This window comes from Chelonia mydas, chromosome 12 (genome assembly GCF_015237465.2).
Source record: "Chelonia mydas isolate rCheMyd1 chromosome 12, rCheMyd1.pri.v2, whole genome shotgun sequence".
In the NCBI taxonomy this organism is placed as follows: domain Eukaryota; kingdom Metazoa; phylum Chordata; order Testudines; family Cheloniidae; genus Chelonia; species Chelonia mydas.
In genome coordinates this window covers 41358242-41375533 of record NC_051252.2, presented here as the reverse complement: position 1 = coordinate 41375533, position 17292 = coordinate 41358242, and the positions used below count along the sequence as shown (strand labels likewise).

The window sequence follows — 17292 nt, the reverse complement described above, 5'->3', positions numbered from 1 at the left end:
TTAAGACTACTTCCACAGTAAATCGCAGACTCACACTCAAACAACTAGACAGCCTACATTGTAACTTTGTAGTTTCTCAGACTGATTAAGAAAGTGTTGCTTAATGTTATTTTTACAGTTCATCTTAAAGAAATCAATCTGCTCAGTTGCTCTAAGTGAAAGAAATCAGTTAAGAGAGTGATTGTGAAATTGACCCTTGGATTGATCGACTAACTTTCCAATTCTTGTTCATGAACATCTGTCCTGGAAGGTTGTGTCGGCTTGTGTTCTGATAAGCAACAGCATAATAAACGTTCACAGCCTCTCACTGTGGACAATGTAATTTTTAAACAGATGAGAGAAGGAATGACACTATGCTCCATTTCTCCTTCCTTCCCTTCCCCTGTTCTTCTCACCTCCATCCCTTCAGTGCCCCCATCCCCTCCTAACAAACCCCGCCCACCATTCTTTTTTAAAACTGTGGCGCTAACAGGACATTTGCAACTGTCAGATTGTCCACTCTGCTTGCATGTTACCTTCCTTCCCCTCCCTCTTTCTTCACCTCTTTCTTTTGTATTTAGGCTGCAAGCTCTTCAGGGCAGAGACTCTCTCTCTCTCTCTTACTGTGTACAGTGCCTAGGAGAAGGTGGCCCTGATCTCAGCTGGGGCCTCTAGACACTACTGCAATACAAATAAATGCATTAAGCAGAAACTAGCTAACCCTATCCAGACCCGTATGTATAAAACACTTTTTAAAAAATAGGGTTAATAATGTAGGACACCTTAACCACATAATTATCTTTAATTTGTTAATTAACACACAACTCTTCCACATTTGAACTGCTAACTTGAGCTTAGCAAGTCTGCTTTTAATTTGAAAGTGTTCTTTTCAATATGTACAGTAAGTTTATTACTAATACTGTGCAGGAAGCCAATTCCTACTGTAGCATTAAGACACTAGACTCGCACTTCCCAGTGACAGTGCAGTGGAACGAAATGCTCTCTTCTGCCTCAAATCCACGAGCCATCTTCAGTGTGTCCGAGTTAAAGGTTTGGTGGCAATGTAAAGCGTAACTCTAGCCTGTTGTGGAAGTGCAACATTCACTCTGAATTGCCTGCTTTGTAATGTTTATTATTTTTTAGAAACACACAACAGACTATGTCTGCAACCTTCCCTTCACCTTGTGGGAACTTCTCCCTGTTTTTATTTTAGAAGATCCTAAAGTCTGCTGGAGAGGAGTGCTGCTACAGCAGATCCCAGGGACCCCACAAGATTGGAGCCCCAACCCTAACAAACCTTAGAGGTTTCAGAGTAACAGCCGTGTTAGTCTGTATTCGCAAAAACAAAAGGAAGACTTGTGGCACCTTAGAGACTAACCAATTAATTTGAGCATAAGCTTTCGTGAGCTACAGCTCACTTCATCGGATGCATACAGTGGAAAGTGTAGAAGATCTTTTTATATACACACAATTATATAAAAATTTTATATTACCAGCAGGAGAGTGGGGCGGGAGGAGGTATTTTTTCATGCTTTGTGTGTATATAAAAAGATCTTCTACACTTTCCACAGTATGCATCCGATGAAGTGAGCTGTAGCTCACGAAAGCTTATGCTCAAATTAATTGGTTAGTCTCTAAGGTGCCACAAGTATTCCTTTTCTTTTTGCAAACCTTAGAGGGTCAATGGTGCCCCGTAAGTCTGCTGGCCACGAGATCTGCTAACCAGTTCCCACCCACCACCCTACAGAAGAGTCCTGGTGCCGCCAGTCTCCTAAGCTCCACAAAAAGGCAGCCTCACTTCTCTAACCCATTACAAGTACCAAGGATCAGGGCTCCTCACCTGCAGAGCCCAGGAGGTACATAGTAGTGTGGCTCCTCTTTTGTTGCCCTTCCAGGGGCCACAGACCTGGGACTCTCCCTTCTGAGTCCCACAAAAAGAGAAAAGGAAGATGGATAGCTGGAGGCTTGGGCAGCAGCAAAACTGGAAAAACCTCCCTCTCTCCCCTAATGTTGCTCAGATCCCATGGAGGGAACCCTGCAGAGAGAGAACTCCCACCTGTTGCCTCCTCAGTCCAAGAGAGCTGGTTTGCTTGCTTTCAGTTCTTGTTTCTTGCCTCCAGTCTCTTCGAGGTGACGGTGTAGGCATTCTGCCTGAGCCCGGAGGGATCAGGTGGACTGGGGGAACCTGCTGCTGCAAAGGGATCATTTTAAACATGCCTGCTCCACCCTGTCAGGGTGATATGTTGTGATACTCCCCCAAAGGCTCAACATAAATAACTAGAGTGCTCCCTCTCCCCCGCATCCCCCCAGGGTTGATTTTTCTTCAGTCACTCTATACTACTTAAACTGGCTGAGGGTTCATGGCAGTACATTAGTATTACAAATCGATGGGACTCATTTCATATCAAGAATGATAGCTGACTGAACAACATTATCCAGTACTTTCCCTGGCGTGCTGAAGATCAGTGCCCACAGAGAGGGCTTTATTCTCTCTTTTAGAACTATTAGAGACACGTTTTCCTCTAAGAGGTCTTGTGAAAGAAAGGAGTAATGGTAAAGAGCAAAGGCTTGCACCTCTCCTCTCACGCAGCCTTCTTTCCAGCACGGGAGTTGCTGTAATTGATGCACTGGTAAATGTCAGTTAAAGAGAGATGTTAGAAGAATTACCAAACAGGGCTGCAAGAGGAAGGCGAGCAGGAGCCAAATACAGGCACAAAACACTTCCGTCTGCCATGCCTCAGGGACGCTTGCATCTAGACAGATACGTCCCATTTAGCACTTGCCTCTCCCCAAGAGGGACAAAAAGAGAAAACCAAGAATATAAACGACTTCAAAAGCCCTTGTGTACACACGTACTGGCACACTGGCAGCTGTTGCCATTAGCCTGTGTGAGCGAGGTCTTGGTGGACAGCACATGCCAGCCTCATTGCCTCCAACTCCTGACTAGTGGGGGTTCAGGAACAAACCTTGGAAACAGGACAGCACTGTTGCTGTAATGACAAAGGGACAGTCTCTCCCCGGATTTGAATGTAATAATACAGGGTCACACAGGGACAGTGGAGAGTAGAATGCGGCCCTCTGAATTCAGTCTGCCCATTGCAGTGGTGCACAATCTTTTCCAGTCACATCCCCCTTACCAGTAAGAGACTCTGTCCGTGCCCCCCCTCCATTACTGCACAGCCAAGGCTTCCTCAGCAGTGGAGCGTGGGCTGAAGGTGGAACTGGGGATGGAGGAGGAGCTGGACTGGGGGCAGAGAGCGAATGAGGGCAGGGCTGGAAGCGTGGCATACCCTCCCCGCCCCCAGTGGGAGCTCGCCCTGGCCCCGCCACATGCTCCCCCGAATATTCCTCTGTGGCCCCCTAGGGGAGTATGCCCCCACAATTTGGGGCCCACTGGATACAATAGATACAAATTCCTGACACTGGGTATGTGGAAAGCACTTCACATGCCCATAAGGATTCCATTTTTACCACCAGGCTGTAACTCTGTATGCGATGAGGAACTCCAGCGAAGCTAGAGGATGTTAGTAAGTTGGAGAGGGTTCAGAGAATAGCAAAAGGAACAATTAAGGATTGGAAAACCTGCCTTCCAATGACTGACTCAAGGAGCTCAACCGTTTCACCTTAAAAAGGAGAAGGTTAAGTGGTGACTTGATCACAGTTTATATATACCCTACACTGGGAACACAAATTGATAATAGAGGGCTCTTCAGCCTCACAGAAAGAGGCAGAACACAACCCAATGGCTGGAAGTCAAAGCTAGACAAATTCAAACTAGAAATAAACTGCACGTTTTTAACAGCAAGATTAATTAACCAGTGCAACAATTTATCAAGGGTCATGGTGGATTCTCCATCACTGGCAATTTTAAAATCAAGACTGGATATTTTTCTAAGAGATCTGCGTGAGTTCAAAGAGGAATTAATTCAGGGGAGTTCTCTGGTCTGTGTTATACAGGTGGTCAGCCTACATGATCACAGTGGTTCCTTCTGGCTTTATAATCTATTAATCTAGATAAGACGCCAAAATATTGATCCCTAGAACCTGAGGCTAGGACCCATGTATGCGGAATATTGTGACTAGGGGAAGGGATCAGGGCCCTCAGAAGATCTTAGATGCCTCAAAATTTCCCCCCTCCCCACAGCTCAGAGCCATAAGCTGCACTAGATAAATCATCAATACTTGTACACAAGAATTTGGATCCTTAATGAAAGTCATGTGGAAGCAGCTGTCTGATGCTGGCCTGTTCCAAGTACTCCATAAAAATCAGAGCTGGCTCAATTCATCTTACTCTCCTTTCACACCTGCACCCCTGCTGGAATTTCCTGGAGCCATCTGAGAAGCCGGGGAAACTAACTACAATGAGAACACATGCTGCCTGACTGCTGAAAGGGGGTGGCCTGCTCACCACCAACCCCTTGCTGGGCTTGCCTGTCCAGATGTCTGCAGGAACAAGAAATAATTTATTTTCACTGCAGCAGGTTCAACAGAAGAACTTTCACTGTCTCTAAATTTCTCCCATGTCCTTCAACTGTGTATTGCTCACAAAGAAGTGATCTCCACACCGTCACCTTGAAAGCCCTCTATTTCCTTGCCTTTATACATGCTTCCAAGCAGGAATTCCCACCTTGCTCTAAACAGTTTGCACACACTGTATAAAGTCCAGACTTTCTGTCCCACACCTGTCTGCAGTTTGGGTTCTTTGGTCATTTTTGTAACCAGACATCATAGTCTTCACCCTAAAATTTTCTCCCCAAAGTTAAGATTTCCCAGTACTGCCAATCCCAATCACTGAACAAACCATGAGGTTTTTAAAAACAAATTTAGGTCTTTATTTGCCTTTTGAGCCTTTAAGGTTCATGTTGTCTACATTTTTCTACACAACTCTAATGGCTAGAAACATTCTCTCCCTCCCCACTCTCCAAAAAATAAAGCTGAGATTTTGATGTGATCACAGCCCCCATAGCTGGGACCTTAAGAAAAACATCAAATATCACAGGGGGGCAAACATGCTCTTGCCAAGGTTCTCTCTGCAGGTCTTCGCTTTCTTTTCCCCCTAAAGAGGATCCTCTCATTCTTAAATCCTGCTTGGCAATAACTGAACGTGGCAGGAATTATAGTACACCTTCATGCACGTGTCAAACACCTGACAACAGCATCACTGAGAAGAGCCCTGTGTCTCTGGGCGGGGTCTTCGAAGCTGCCATCGTCTAACCTGTCTCCTTGAAGATAATGCTGCATAGATTCCAAGGCCAGAAAGGACCACTAAGATCACCTCGTCTGATGTCCTGTAAAACGCAGGCCAGAGAACTCCCCCAAAATGACGCCGACAGCAAATCTTTTAGAAAACCATCTGATCATGATTTTAAAATTGCCAGTGATGGAGAATCCACCATGACACGCCGAAAATTGTTCCAATGGTTAATTACTCTCACTGTTAGAAATTTACATCTTGTTTCCAGTCTGAATTTGTCTAGCTTCCAATTCCAGCCCTTGGATCATGTTATCTGTTGCTCTGCTAGACTGAAACGCCCATTATTAAATATTGTTCCCCACGTAGATACTTTTAGACTCTAATCAAGTCATCTTTGTTAAGATAAATAGACAGAGCTCTGAGTCGATTGCTATAAGGCAGGTTTTCTAATCCTCTGATCATTTTCATGGCTCTTCTCAGAGCCCTCTCCAATTTAACCAACATCCTTCTTGAATTGTGGGGGCCAGAACTGGACACAGGATTCCAGCAGAGGTCATACCAGTACCTCTCCTACTTGAGATTCCTGTTTCTGCACCCAGGATCACATTAGCTCTTTTGGCCACAGAGTCATGCTGGGAGCTCACGTTCAACTGATTACCCACCACGACCCCCAAATCTTTTTCAGTCACTGTTTCACAGAATAGAGTCCCTCTGCTCGTTAGTATGGCCTACATTCTTTGTTTCTAGATGTATATATTTACATTTAGCCACTGTTTGTGCCTGGTTTACCAAGCAATCGAAATTGCTCTGAATCAGTGATCTGTCCTCTTCATTATTTACCACTCCCCCAATTTGTGCCATCTGCAAACTTTATCAGTGATGATTTTATGTTTTCTGCCAGGTCATTGATAAAAATATTAAATAGCGTAGGGCCAAGAACAGATCCCTGTGGGAATCCAAGTCCAATACCTTAAGAAGTCTAAGCACATTATGTCAATGCTATTACTCTTATCAACCAAATGTGCAATCTAGAAGAGAGATCAAGTTAGTCTGACAGGATCTATTTTCCATAAACCCATGTTTATGTGCATTAATTACTTTATCCTCCTTTAGTTATTTATTAATCGAGTCCTGGATCAGCCTGTTGGAAAAAGCAAGCCATCTTACCCAGAAAGGATAAGACCCATCACAGTCTTTTCATACTTTGGAGAAAAGCTTTTCATTCTACCTCATTACTGGCCTACCAATAACCCCCTTGAACCTTCAGTCTCCCCTGTGTGCCCCACATATGCCAGTAGAGGGAAGCAAGGGGGGGGGGAGATGTCCCCATTGGGGTTTAGAGTAAGATGAAAGGTGGCTGGCCCAGACATGCTCTCTCTGGTGGCCATGAGGCTGTTCCTCGTGGTGAAGAGAGAAGGACAGACAATACCTTTGGCTGCTCTGAAGTGCTTTTGAGTTTCCCCCATAAACAACCCAGACGAACACCCAGCAGACTGGGTTTTGCTCCCCCACCCCTTTAAGTCTCATTAAAAGCCAATATTGTTCAGCCTAAAGATGGAGAGCTCAACATGGATTTTACTGAACGTTAAATCAACCAGCAAGCGTAGCCAGCAAACTCTGTGGCACTTTAACTTTAAATAATGCAATAATTATTGAATTTCCTTTTTATAACCGAAGTGCTGGAATGTAAACAATGGGGCTGTAATTGCAGGAAGGGGGGATCAATAGAGGCAATCGTTTTCAGCCATGTTAATTGTAAATACAATTGCTCCAAGATGTCAGCCTTGTTCTTCTCACTCCCAGAATCATCCTAACAGATGACAGAGTCCAACTTTCCCATTACAGCTGTTCGTTTCTTTAAGAGGTTCTCAATCAGGTCTGATCAATCTGTCAAGATAATGCATGGAGTAAGTAAGACTCTTCCAAACACAAGCTCCCAATCAATAGCCCGGAACAGCTTAATGAGGAGGGGCTAAAGCCCAGAGGGAGGCAACAGCACCAGTTTTCACTGCCTTTGGCAGGCTGGCTTCTTCACATGGCCTTCCTAAACCGATCAGCTCTTAACAAGGATATTGTTTATGCAGGCTCCAGTGAGCAGCAAGCCCCCCCACACTCTCCAGGGACAGACGGACACACAACAGCATAGATTAACAGAAAACAAGATGGGGCCAAATTAGATTTAACTTGGACTTTTTCCTCTTTTTGGCTTAATTGCACAGTTGGCCTGAGAACATGAATTAATCATTCATCACAGAGTCAGGTAGGTGAAAGACTCTGCATGCTCATTACATGCGTAAAAGTATCACCAGGATCCCTCCCACTTGCTTTAGCAAGTCCCTGGAAAGCCTCTTTGCTCAACTTTACCCACCAGCCACTTCCTCCTCTGAAAGTCATGGATCAAGAGGAAGAAAACACTGCTGTCCTGGGGCCAAGAGTCAAACAAACAACAGGAGGAGACATGAATGGAGTAAAACCAGGTGACTGAAGGTGCCAGTTTCCATCTGGCAAATTATTGTTTGTCTTGTGGTAGCACCTTGGGTCCCTACTCACAGACCAGGACCCCCTGGGCTAGGGACCTTATAAACACATGACAAAAAGACAGTTGTAGTGAAGGGGCTCAGCTCACTTGGCATCCTGCTTGCAGTCATGGTCTTCCGCTTTCCCATTACTATTCCATTACGAGACTGGCAGCCATACCGGAGCAATTCCCTCCTAAGAACACAATTTCTAAGAGCTTTCCCATCGCCTTGCGTCTGAACATCCTCCACAGAATGTTTCTCACAAGCACATGCTCCAATACCGGGGCAGATGAACACAGTGCCATGCTACTGTCATTAGCAAGCTCAATAATGAGCAAACAGTCACAGTCAATGGTACGTCTCCTAGTGTCCCACATACGTGGATCAAAACTGTTCTGGCAAGTGTTGCTCTCAAACCTCAAGACTTACTTCTTTTGGTCAACATCTTTCACTTTTAAAAATCTAAAGACAAATTCACAAAATGTGCACAGGATATTAAGCACGTTTCAGGACATTCCACCATGGCAGTCGTCCTCCTCTCAAGCCTCTCCCTCGTTAACCGTCATCCCTTATCCGCACGTGTGTGTGAACTACCACTGCAGAAATAACCAGGAATGGGAGTGGAATGACTTGAGCACTCAGTGCCCTGTTTCACACCCAGGTCTTTCAATATTTATACTATCAAGTGCCCTCCGTGCTCAGCAGCTGCTCCACTTTGTTCAGTATCACCAACCCCAAACCTTCAAAAATATCCAAGTCAAACCCCAAAAATCATTATTGGCTTAAAATTCATTTAACTTTCGGAAAAGGGATACATGTGGTTTGTCGTCTTTTCGTTTGCCTTCTGGTTTCTGAGCCTTTACGGGGCACTCTGATTGGATTTTCAAGCTTCTCTCTGCAACCAGGAGGGCTAGGAATTTGCTTATTTTTTAAATGAAAGCTGAGATTCTAGTGTAATTACCTGATTCCAGGAGTTGGAGCTTCAAAGAACACCAAATATCACAAGACTCATGATAGAGTCACACGAGTTGGCACTACACCTCCCTGCTCTCACTGGAGCCAACAGACCTCTCCTGCTACCTCACGATCCACCCTCCCCGACCCTGCTGCTACTGCAGCAGTCTCTGATGACCTATTTACCTTTGTCCATCAAGTCTTCTTTGCTGTTTAGCAGGACAGGTGAGACAGCCATGCTGCTTGCAGGCAACCTTAATCCCGACCAATTTACATTACGAGGACAAATGTTGATCATAAGTGTAAACTGCAGCAAGAACCAACAAGAGGCTGTGTACAAATCAAAGCTTAAGAGGGAAGCTTGGATCACCAGACCCCAGAGATTAAAATACTGTTGGAAAATTGGCACAGGTGATGCATGTTTTACATAAACGACATCAGCAGGTAAATTTTCAAAGCAGTCGACAGAGTTTCACTATGCAAATAATAGACATGACCAAAAGCCTCACAAGAAAGCTTTCCTGCACTGACATCTCCAGTACTTACAGGAGCTTTCACTATCAAATACTGTGATGTTTGCAATTGTTTAGTCTCAGCCAAAAGGTGAATTTTTTTGAAAGTTTGAGACGAAACTAAATTAGGGAGGTTTTGCTCGCCACTAACAGATACAGCTTTACAAACGTCATGCTTTCCAGGGGCTAGCCCTCCGTGAGGAACCGTCACTGTCGACGGACGAAAATGTTGAACATTATTTTTAAAAGCTGCTCCTTGGCAAGCGCAACAGCAAAGCCTATGTTTTAGGATGTACAGCACCAAGACGAAGCTCTGCAAACTCCATATTTGTGCAACTCCACAGTACCAACCCTAGCGGTTTATACTTGTCCTTCCTCCATGTATTTCTTCTCTCAACCATCTTAGGAGGAACCAGAGACCAGCATCCAAAAAGCTTCATCTCGCTGGGGCTGGAGAGGAGCAGGAAGAAGCCAGCCTGGGGTTGGGAAGGAGGTGATGGCCAGAGACAGGCCCTGGCCCAAAGATCCTACTTCCTTATACTGTTCTATACAGTATGAACAGGCACATGTTGGTTCTTTAGCTACAACTATCAGGTGAACTGGAGGAGTGTTGGTGGCTGATATGAGGGAGGAAGAGGTATATGAAGTCTGGGGTTGGAAAAACAGGCGGTTTCAGACAGAGGAAAGCAGGGTTGTTTGTTAGCTTTTCATACAGGAAGAGCAAAACCTACTTTCTGTTTAGAGGATGTATTATTCCCTCTGACAGCCAGCTAGGGTAGCCAGGTGTCCAGCTGTTGACTGGAAAGTCCAGTCAAAAAGGGCACCTGACTGTGTCCGGTCAGATCTACTGACCGGACACCCAAAGTCTGGTTGCTGCGGGCAGGGCAGGTGGGGAGGCATCAAATCACCACCCATGCCGGCCCCTACTCAGCCAGGCCACCTCTTACCTGAATTGGGTGGCTGCAGCTCCCAGCCCCGGCTCTGCAGGTGAGTCCCACCAGACCCTGCATGGAGGGGGGAAGAAGGGAAAAGCAGTGAACGATGGAGGCGGGGGGAGAAGAAGAGGTAATGGGGGGGGAAGTGCCTCAGGGGGAAGGGGCAGGGCGGGAGTGGGACCTCAAGGGGCAGGGGAGGTTCCAGCACTCCTGCTAGACTGTCTGGTTTTTAAATATTACAAAAAGTTGGCAACCCTACCGCCATCTTGAATTGATTCCCAGTCCTGCCCTCCAGACACACATGCCATGAGATTTCACGTTCAAAGGTGCAGTTCACAAAATTAGCCAGACAGGCCATGTTAGGTGGATACAGGCTCAGCAATCTGAAATCTTCACTCTCAATTTCCAGGCTTTCAACTATTTTTTAAAAAACAATTAACATTCTAATAATGTTTATTTAAATAATATAACCACTAATATCATAACATTTTGGGTCAGGAAACTTCCTTTGTTTTTAGAAAGAATGTGAAAACTAAGACTGTTATACTTCAAGTTCACAGATGCCTTGAACTTGCAGGTGAGCCCATCTTATAAACTCCAGAGAAGGGAAATGGAGGTATGCATTCTGACTCTGAAAGGTTAATTGGTGCAATGGTGTGAATAGCGGGCAGATAAAAGACGTGCTCTGACATGGTTACATCTGCTGGAAAAATTAATGGAAGAAGCAGGAGGTGAGATGCTGACTTATATCCTGTCCACATACAGGGCCAGGTTTGGCTACCCAATACAAAGCCTCTGGACATGAAGCCCATTATTTCAGGGGTTCTCAAACTGTGGGTCGGGACCTCGAAGTGGGTCATGATCCCATTATAATGTGGTCACCAGAGCTGCTGTTAGATTTGATGGGGCCCAGGCTGAAGCCTGAGGGCTTCAGCCCTGGGCAGGTGGGCCAAGCTTACATGCCTCTGCCCAGGGCAGAAGCCCTCAAGCTTCAGCTTTTGCCCCCCAGGATGGCAGGGCTCTGGGTGGGCTCAGGCTCCAGTCCCCCCTCCTGGGGTCATGCAGTAATTTTTCTTGTCAGAAGGGGGATGACAGTGCAATGAAATTTGAGAACAACTGCACTACTGCAATGGCTTTGTTATTGCCATATCACATTGCAAACTCATCTCTGATTCACAGCCCACTGTCACCCTTAGTTCTCTTTCTGCAACACTGCTTCCCAATCTCTCCCTTGCTCGGAGTACCCTCATTACAGAGTCTCTTCCCCAAGATGTATTAGCCGCATTTTTCTATGTTGAATCTCATTTGATAATTTCCTGATTACGTTCCCAGGATCTCTAGGTTCCTCAGAATTATTGCTCTGTCCTTAACAAGTTGGTATCATCAATGAACTACATCTGGATGCTGTTTACTTCTTTTGGATCATTAAGAAAGATGTTAATGAACACTGGCCTTACCACCCAGCTTTGTACCCGAGAGGTCATTCAAACTCATGTCACTGCTGTTTGGTTTATTTTTAGCCCCCATAACACTGTTCCTACCCAAGCCAATTTGAATGTTTCAGGTCATGATTTTGAGATATCAAATGTTTTAATAAAATCCAAAGATCAGATTTGTGTTTTCCTTGTCTGCTAATTTTGATTTTTTAATCAGAGTTACTATATGGTTACTACTATGGTAAAATCCCAGAGTAACTGAATAGAAGTGTATATTATTCCTGCTCCCTGGCCAAATCCCACCTCAGATGGTTACATTCTATTCATCTTCCGCTCCCCAATTGTCAAAGTCTATTAAAAAGTTGCTTAGTCCTACCCTAGACACTACTGCATTTCAGTGGCAGGAAAAGCAAATACTAAAGATCCCTTACCTTTGCCACCTTACAGCGTTATGAGGCTTAGTTAACGCTTCTAAAGTGCTTTGTGATCCTCAGCTGAAAGGTACTACAGATGTTCAAATACAGATTAATAAAATGGAGTTTGATGCTACTGAGTTAATCCAGCAGGCCAGCTCTAAGTGGTTGCAACAGTAGTGAGGGGAGGGAGGAGGAAGAGGAGAGCTGGTTTATTTATTTATTTTCCATGTTACCACTGAAATGTGTATGTGTCTTTCCCCCGGCAATGCAAACCCTCCGTAGCTTCCTTTGACCTCTGAGAAGCATGTATCTTTTGTTCAGAGGATCTTTAAGAGACTGCTATGGAGTTTTTGTAATAGTACTGTCCTACCTGCTTTTGGGTTGGATTAACCCTTGTAGGCAGAAAGGTATAAATAAAGCTTGTTTTGGAAGAGCACAAGAGGAACAAGGGGTGGACAAGACAGTTCCAGTGGAGGGGACAAGTGAACACACTTCCCTCGCTAGTCTGCAGAGTGTGACACTTAATGCAGTCATTAGAAACACACCTAGAATACTTCAAGAGATTAATTTTTGTGCTGGAGGATGTGAGCTGTGTCCATGAGACCTAACTCTCTGAGGGCCTCTCAGTTTACAATATCACCCCCCACCAAAAACCTGAAGCAAACATTTGGAAATGACACGCAATGGAGATAATGGGCATAGCAGTGGCATTCTTCCAAAGCAGAATGTTTGAACTGTCAGAATGCATCAGACCACAGGGCCATCTAATCCAGTATCCTGCATCCGAAAGTGGCCATCATCAGTTGCTTCAGAAGAAGGTGCAAGAAACCATGCTGTTGACACTTACAGAATAATCTGCTCCCAAGGAAAGTTTCTGCCTAACTTCTAGTAGTTCGAAGTTGGCTTATGCCCTGAAGATCAAGGGTTTCTCTCTCTTCCACAATTTTCCTAAAACATTCATTAGGACAAGTCTGGCTCTAGCTATTCATAAAAATGTCTGATCCTTTTTGAATCTTGTTATCACCGAGAGCAAGAGTTTATTTTGTGGCAGTGAGTTGCACAGTCTTAGTATGTGTTGTAAAGAAGTATTTCTGCATCAATTTTAAATTTGCGACCTCTCAATTGAATTGAGCGTCACCTTTGTCCCTGTATTTTGAGAGCGGGAAGGGAAATGCCCCATTTCAATACCATTTATATTTGTACGTTTTTATCATACCCCTTCTTAGTCATCTTCTCTACACAGTCAATGGAGAAAATGGTCAGGTGGAGAAAAAAAAAGACCAAATCAGAGGAAAAGAAACAGAGGGGCTCCTGAAATTGTATGCTGGATTCAGAGTTTACGTCTTTTCAATCTCTTCATATGAGACTTTTTCCAGGTCATTAATTATTCTTGTTTCCCAATCTCTGAACGCCCTCAGGTGACATGGAATTAGAACTGGAAATCAACCAAACACCCACCAGTGAGCAGACAGGCCCTCTTGACTTAGCGTCCCCCTGTGAGAAGGAATGCTCTGCTGGAGATGCTCTTAACAGTTGTGCTGTACATGTAAAGGTAACAAGACTGGCACACAAGTCTACACTGCCCCAACTATGAGAAGGAGCTGCTCTTCCAGCTCCAGGCCAAGAGGGGTGGGTAAAGGGAAAGCAGCACATGGACAAGTCCAGCTGCAGCACCAAAGCAAGCAGGCCAGACAAGAGAAGTGTAACAGGCTGGGTTCCTATCCAGGGTAACTCAGGTGAAAAAAAGACAGAATCAGAGGAAAACAAACAGATAGCATGGAGCTCTTGAAACCATATGCCGCATTCAGAAATAATAGGGATCCCAGCATCATGAGAACAATCTAGGCAGTGACCGAAAGGAAGCATGGCTGGAACCTGAAGTGGATTCACTGACCACAAAGTGTCTCTACAAGAAGAAAAGAAGTACTTGTGGCACCTTAGAGACTACAAAATTTATTTGAGCATAAGCTTTCATGAGCTACAGCTCACTTCATCAGATGCATCCGACGACGTACTCCACAAGTACTCCTTTTCTTTTTGCGAATACAGACTAACACGGCTGCTACTCTGAAACCTGTCTCTACAAGGTCATTTTTGTTTGTTGCTTGATTGGGGGAAGAGGATAAAGCAGAGCAGAAAGAAAAACCCAACTTGTTTCTCATACTGAGGAGCTGGTGCCCAATGCATTCACGAGCAGAAAGCTTCCTGAAGGCTCTGGTTGAAAGCACTGCAGTCGGTTTTATGCACTCGTATGAAAGAAATGAGTTAGAAACTCAACTATTCGGTGTGATGAGACACTGCTTTGTGATCATGTTACTAGCTGAGCAGTTGCAGGAGATTTTTGCAGGCTGCGGACAACAAGGGGCCAGTATAATAATGCTTCAAAAATTACACAGGAAACTGGAGCCAGCCAGACCCAGCTAGGCTGTGCTCATTTTATTCAAGGAAATACTTTGGACATAGATTAAACTTCCTTTGCTCACTATTTGTTTCAACTACCTCAAATCAAATGAGAGCTATAAGTGTTGTGATTGTGACAAATACGGCAATCTCCTGCAATAGCTTTGGGAGATTTCCTGTACTAAGTTTATGTATCATTTGGGCTAGGGATTGTATGAAACGAAGAACACTGGGGGGTGATTAGGCAAATTCACTCAGGTGGTAACACCTCCAGAGAACTACCACCCCTGGGGATGCCTGCATGAGCTAGTTCAAACTGCATTTGCCAGAGGCCGACAGACAAAGGACTGTTGGATAAAAGGCCTGAATTTAAACAGACTCAGGGCCTTTTTTCTGATCCAGCAAACAGACAGGACTTCTGTCCAAGGCGTGGGCCCAATCCCTAGGGAATGGCTGGAAGGACTGACACTGACCAGAGCCCTTGTGGAGATGGGGGAAGGTGATCTTTGGTAAGCTTTTTAGCATGATATGAGTGATCTGACTTGCTGGGGAATTCACAGCATAGACAGGGAACTGTGCAACCTGGAGGGAGAGATGTGTGTCGCTGTCCAAGAGAGATGATGGCTGGAGAGAGAGAAGCCTAGGAGAGGGGCCCTTGCTGGACTTCAGAGGGAGAATACAGGTGCAGCTGCCCTGAACTGTGACAATGACAAAGACTGATGAATATCCTGTTTTCACATAGTTTATTTATAACTAACTTCCTACACCAGTGGTTCTCAGCTTGTGAGCTGAGGACCCCAGGGGGGCCACAGACTATGTCTAAGATTTCCAAAGGTATCTGCACCTCCAGTTAAAAATTTGGGGGGGGGGGTTCACCAATGAAAAAAGGTTGAAAAACAGCAACGTACCTTAGTGAATCCCAAGAAATAATCCTATAGTAGCAACAGTGCCCCCAGAGAATTATGGTCTTACTCTCGCCGTAAGTGAGAGTACCAGTACCAGAATACCAGTACCCCAGAGATGAACAATATCAGGTTCTGAGCCGTCCTACACCAACGTTAACAAGGGCGGCAATGAAAATATACAGACCTAAGTTGGCCCTCAGTCATCAGTCCTCACCGATGTCAAGCATCTGAGAGTAACTTTATGCCATGTCCAGCTGGTTAGGAGACTCTGCTCCATCCTGGAGATGGATTACCCAGCCTCAGTTACACACACCTATGTCACCTCGTGGCTGGGCTACAGCAATGAAATATGCCTCGCAATGAAGCCTTCATGCCTTAGGAAACTCCAGCTGGCACAAAGCACTACTTCTCAGCAACACAGGCTACCACAAACATCAGACCAGTCCTTCACTCCCTGTGCTAGCTTTCCACAGAATATCAAATAAAGTTAAAGATCTAGGTCAGAGGTAGTCAATAGGTGGACTGTGGGCCAAATCCAGACCACCAAATGCTTTTGAACGAACCCCAAAAATCACTTACTCGTTATCATTAATTATTATTATTATTCTCTCTGGAGTCTGGACCTTGACTAAGAAATTTGGACCATGACCAAAAAAAAAATAATGGACTACCCCGGTCTTGGTCCTAATCTTCAAGGCACTCAATGGCCTGGGCCCAGGGTATCTAAAAGAGCCTAAAGCTCCAGGATGAAGATCATAGTTGACATCTTGACTCCTCTGACACAATGGAACTTTCTACCATAAGGGCAAAGTTCATCTTTGCAAGAGACCGAGCTGTCTTGGGGGCTGGCCCAAGACTGTAGAAAGAACTCTCCCAGGAACCAAGGACCATCACAAACCTCCCCACCTAGTTAATTTGATATGAGTAGCCCATCAGGAAACTCTGTTAGTGGACAGAGTTAGGAAGCGATTTGATAATAGCTATGAGCTAAACACAATGTCAAACTGTGTTAATATCATGCATAGATACGAAAGTTTGTTAATATTTAATAAAATCACTTGAATGGAATGTGAACAGTTTGGATAATAAAGGATACGTCATAGAGTGAGGTGCCAACAAAGACACAAGACTAGGCAGTCCCTGCTCCAAATAACTTCCAGTCTCAGACAGAGAATAGGATTATTTTACCTATTGGTTGAGAGCATCCTGCTATGGAACAAAATCTTCCAAGAAAGATTAGGTGAGTCCAGGGGATGACTGCCTTTAAGAAATACTGTACAACCTTCCTCTTCAAAATGGCCCTCCTATACAAAATGATAATTTTTAGAAGCTCTAGCACCTCAATACTTTGGAGGAGATACTTGAAATCTGACAGAGGATGCACTGGTGTCAGGGACATGCCTTGTGCAGCTCCTATGAAAACACATCAATTTGGCCAAGTTATGAGCCTTTAAAAAAAAAAAAAAAAAAAAAAAACTGTTTACACATGCTCAGTAAAGACATGTTAGCATTTGGCAGCTAACTTCTCTGCTCAGGCAGACTCCAGAGGGTGCTCTATCTGCTTACAGCATCGACCTGGGACTGGGCCACGCTGCTCTGACTGGGAGAAGCGCTAAGTTCTCACAGCTGCCTGTGCTTTGAAATAGGCTGTACGTCCCAGGCTCGACTGTCGGGGGTTTTGCCAGGACAGCTACGTTTACACTAGCAATTTTGACAGCCCCTGGGATGATGATTTTTCACACTCCTAACTGACAGTTATGCTGCCAAACTTTTCCTGACTAGACCTGAGAAATTTGAGGAGAGTTCAGGGCTAGCACTGCCCTTGTGTCCCAGGAGCAGACTTTTCCAAATCTATCAGTGGGAAAGGTCAATCAGGGTTTACTGAGATCATACATTACCTGCTATTTATCCCCTCACCAGGAGTCCTGATACTCAAAAGACGACACACCCTACCCCAGGGCAGAGAATCAAAACCTTGCACTCTGCAGTCACAGAAATAAGAGGGAGTGACAGGTGAAGCCTTCAGAATTTAAAAGCGAAAG

At 44.8% G+C, this 17292-nt stretch overlaps 1 protein-coding gene across 5 annotated transcripts in view; it reads right to left on the bottom strand.

Annotated features, from left to right (window-relative positions):
• The window catches only part of ZFHX3 (zinc finger homeobox 3), a 285820-nt gene that overhangs the window by 141406 nt on the left and 127122 nt on the right, over positions 1 to 17292 (bottom strand). The window contains exon 4 of one of the 5 annotated variants that reach the window (XM_043526091.1): positions 2036 to 2170. The exons of 2 other annotated variants lie outside the window; for them this stretch is intronic. In XM_043526091.1, the coding sequence (XP_043382026.1) occupies positions 2036 to 2170 (135 nt within the window). Of the gene's footprint in view, positions 1 to 2035; positions 2171 to 10105; positions 10163 to 17292 lie in introns of all 5 variants that reach the window. 2 more of the 5 variants (XM_043526090.1, XM_043526089.1) reach the window with 2 other exon arrangements.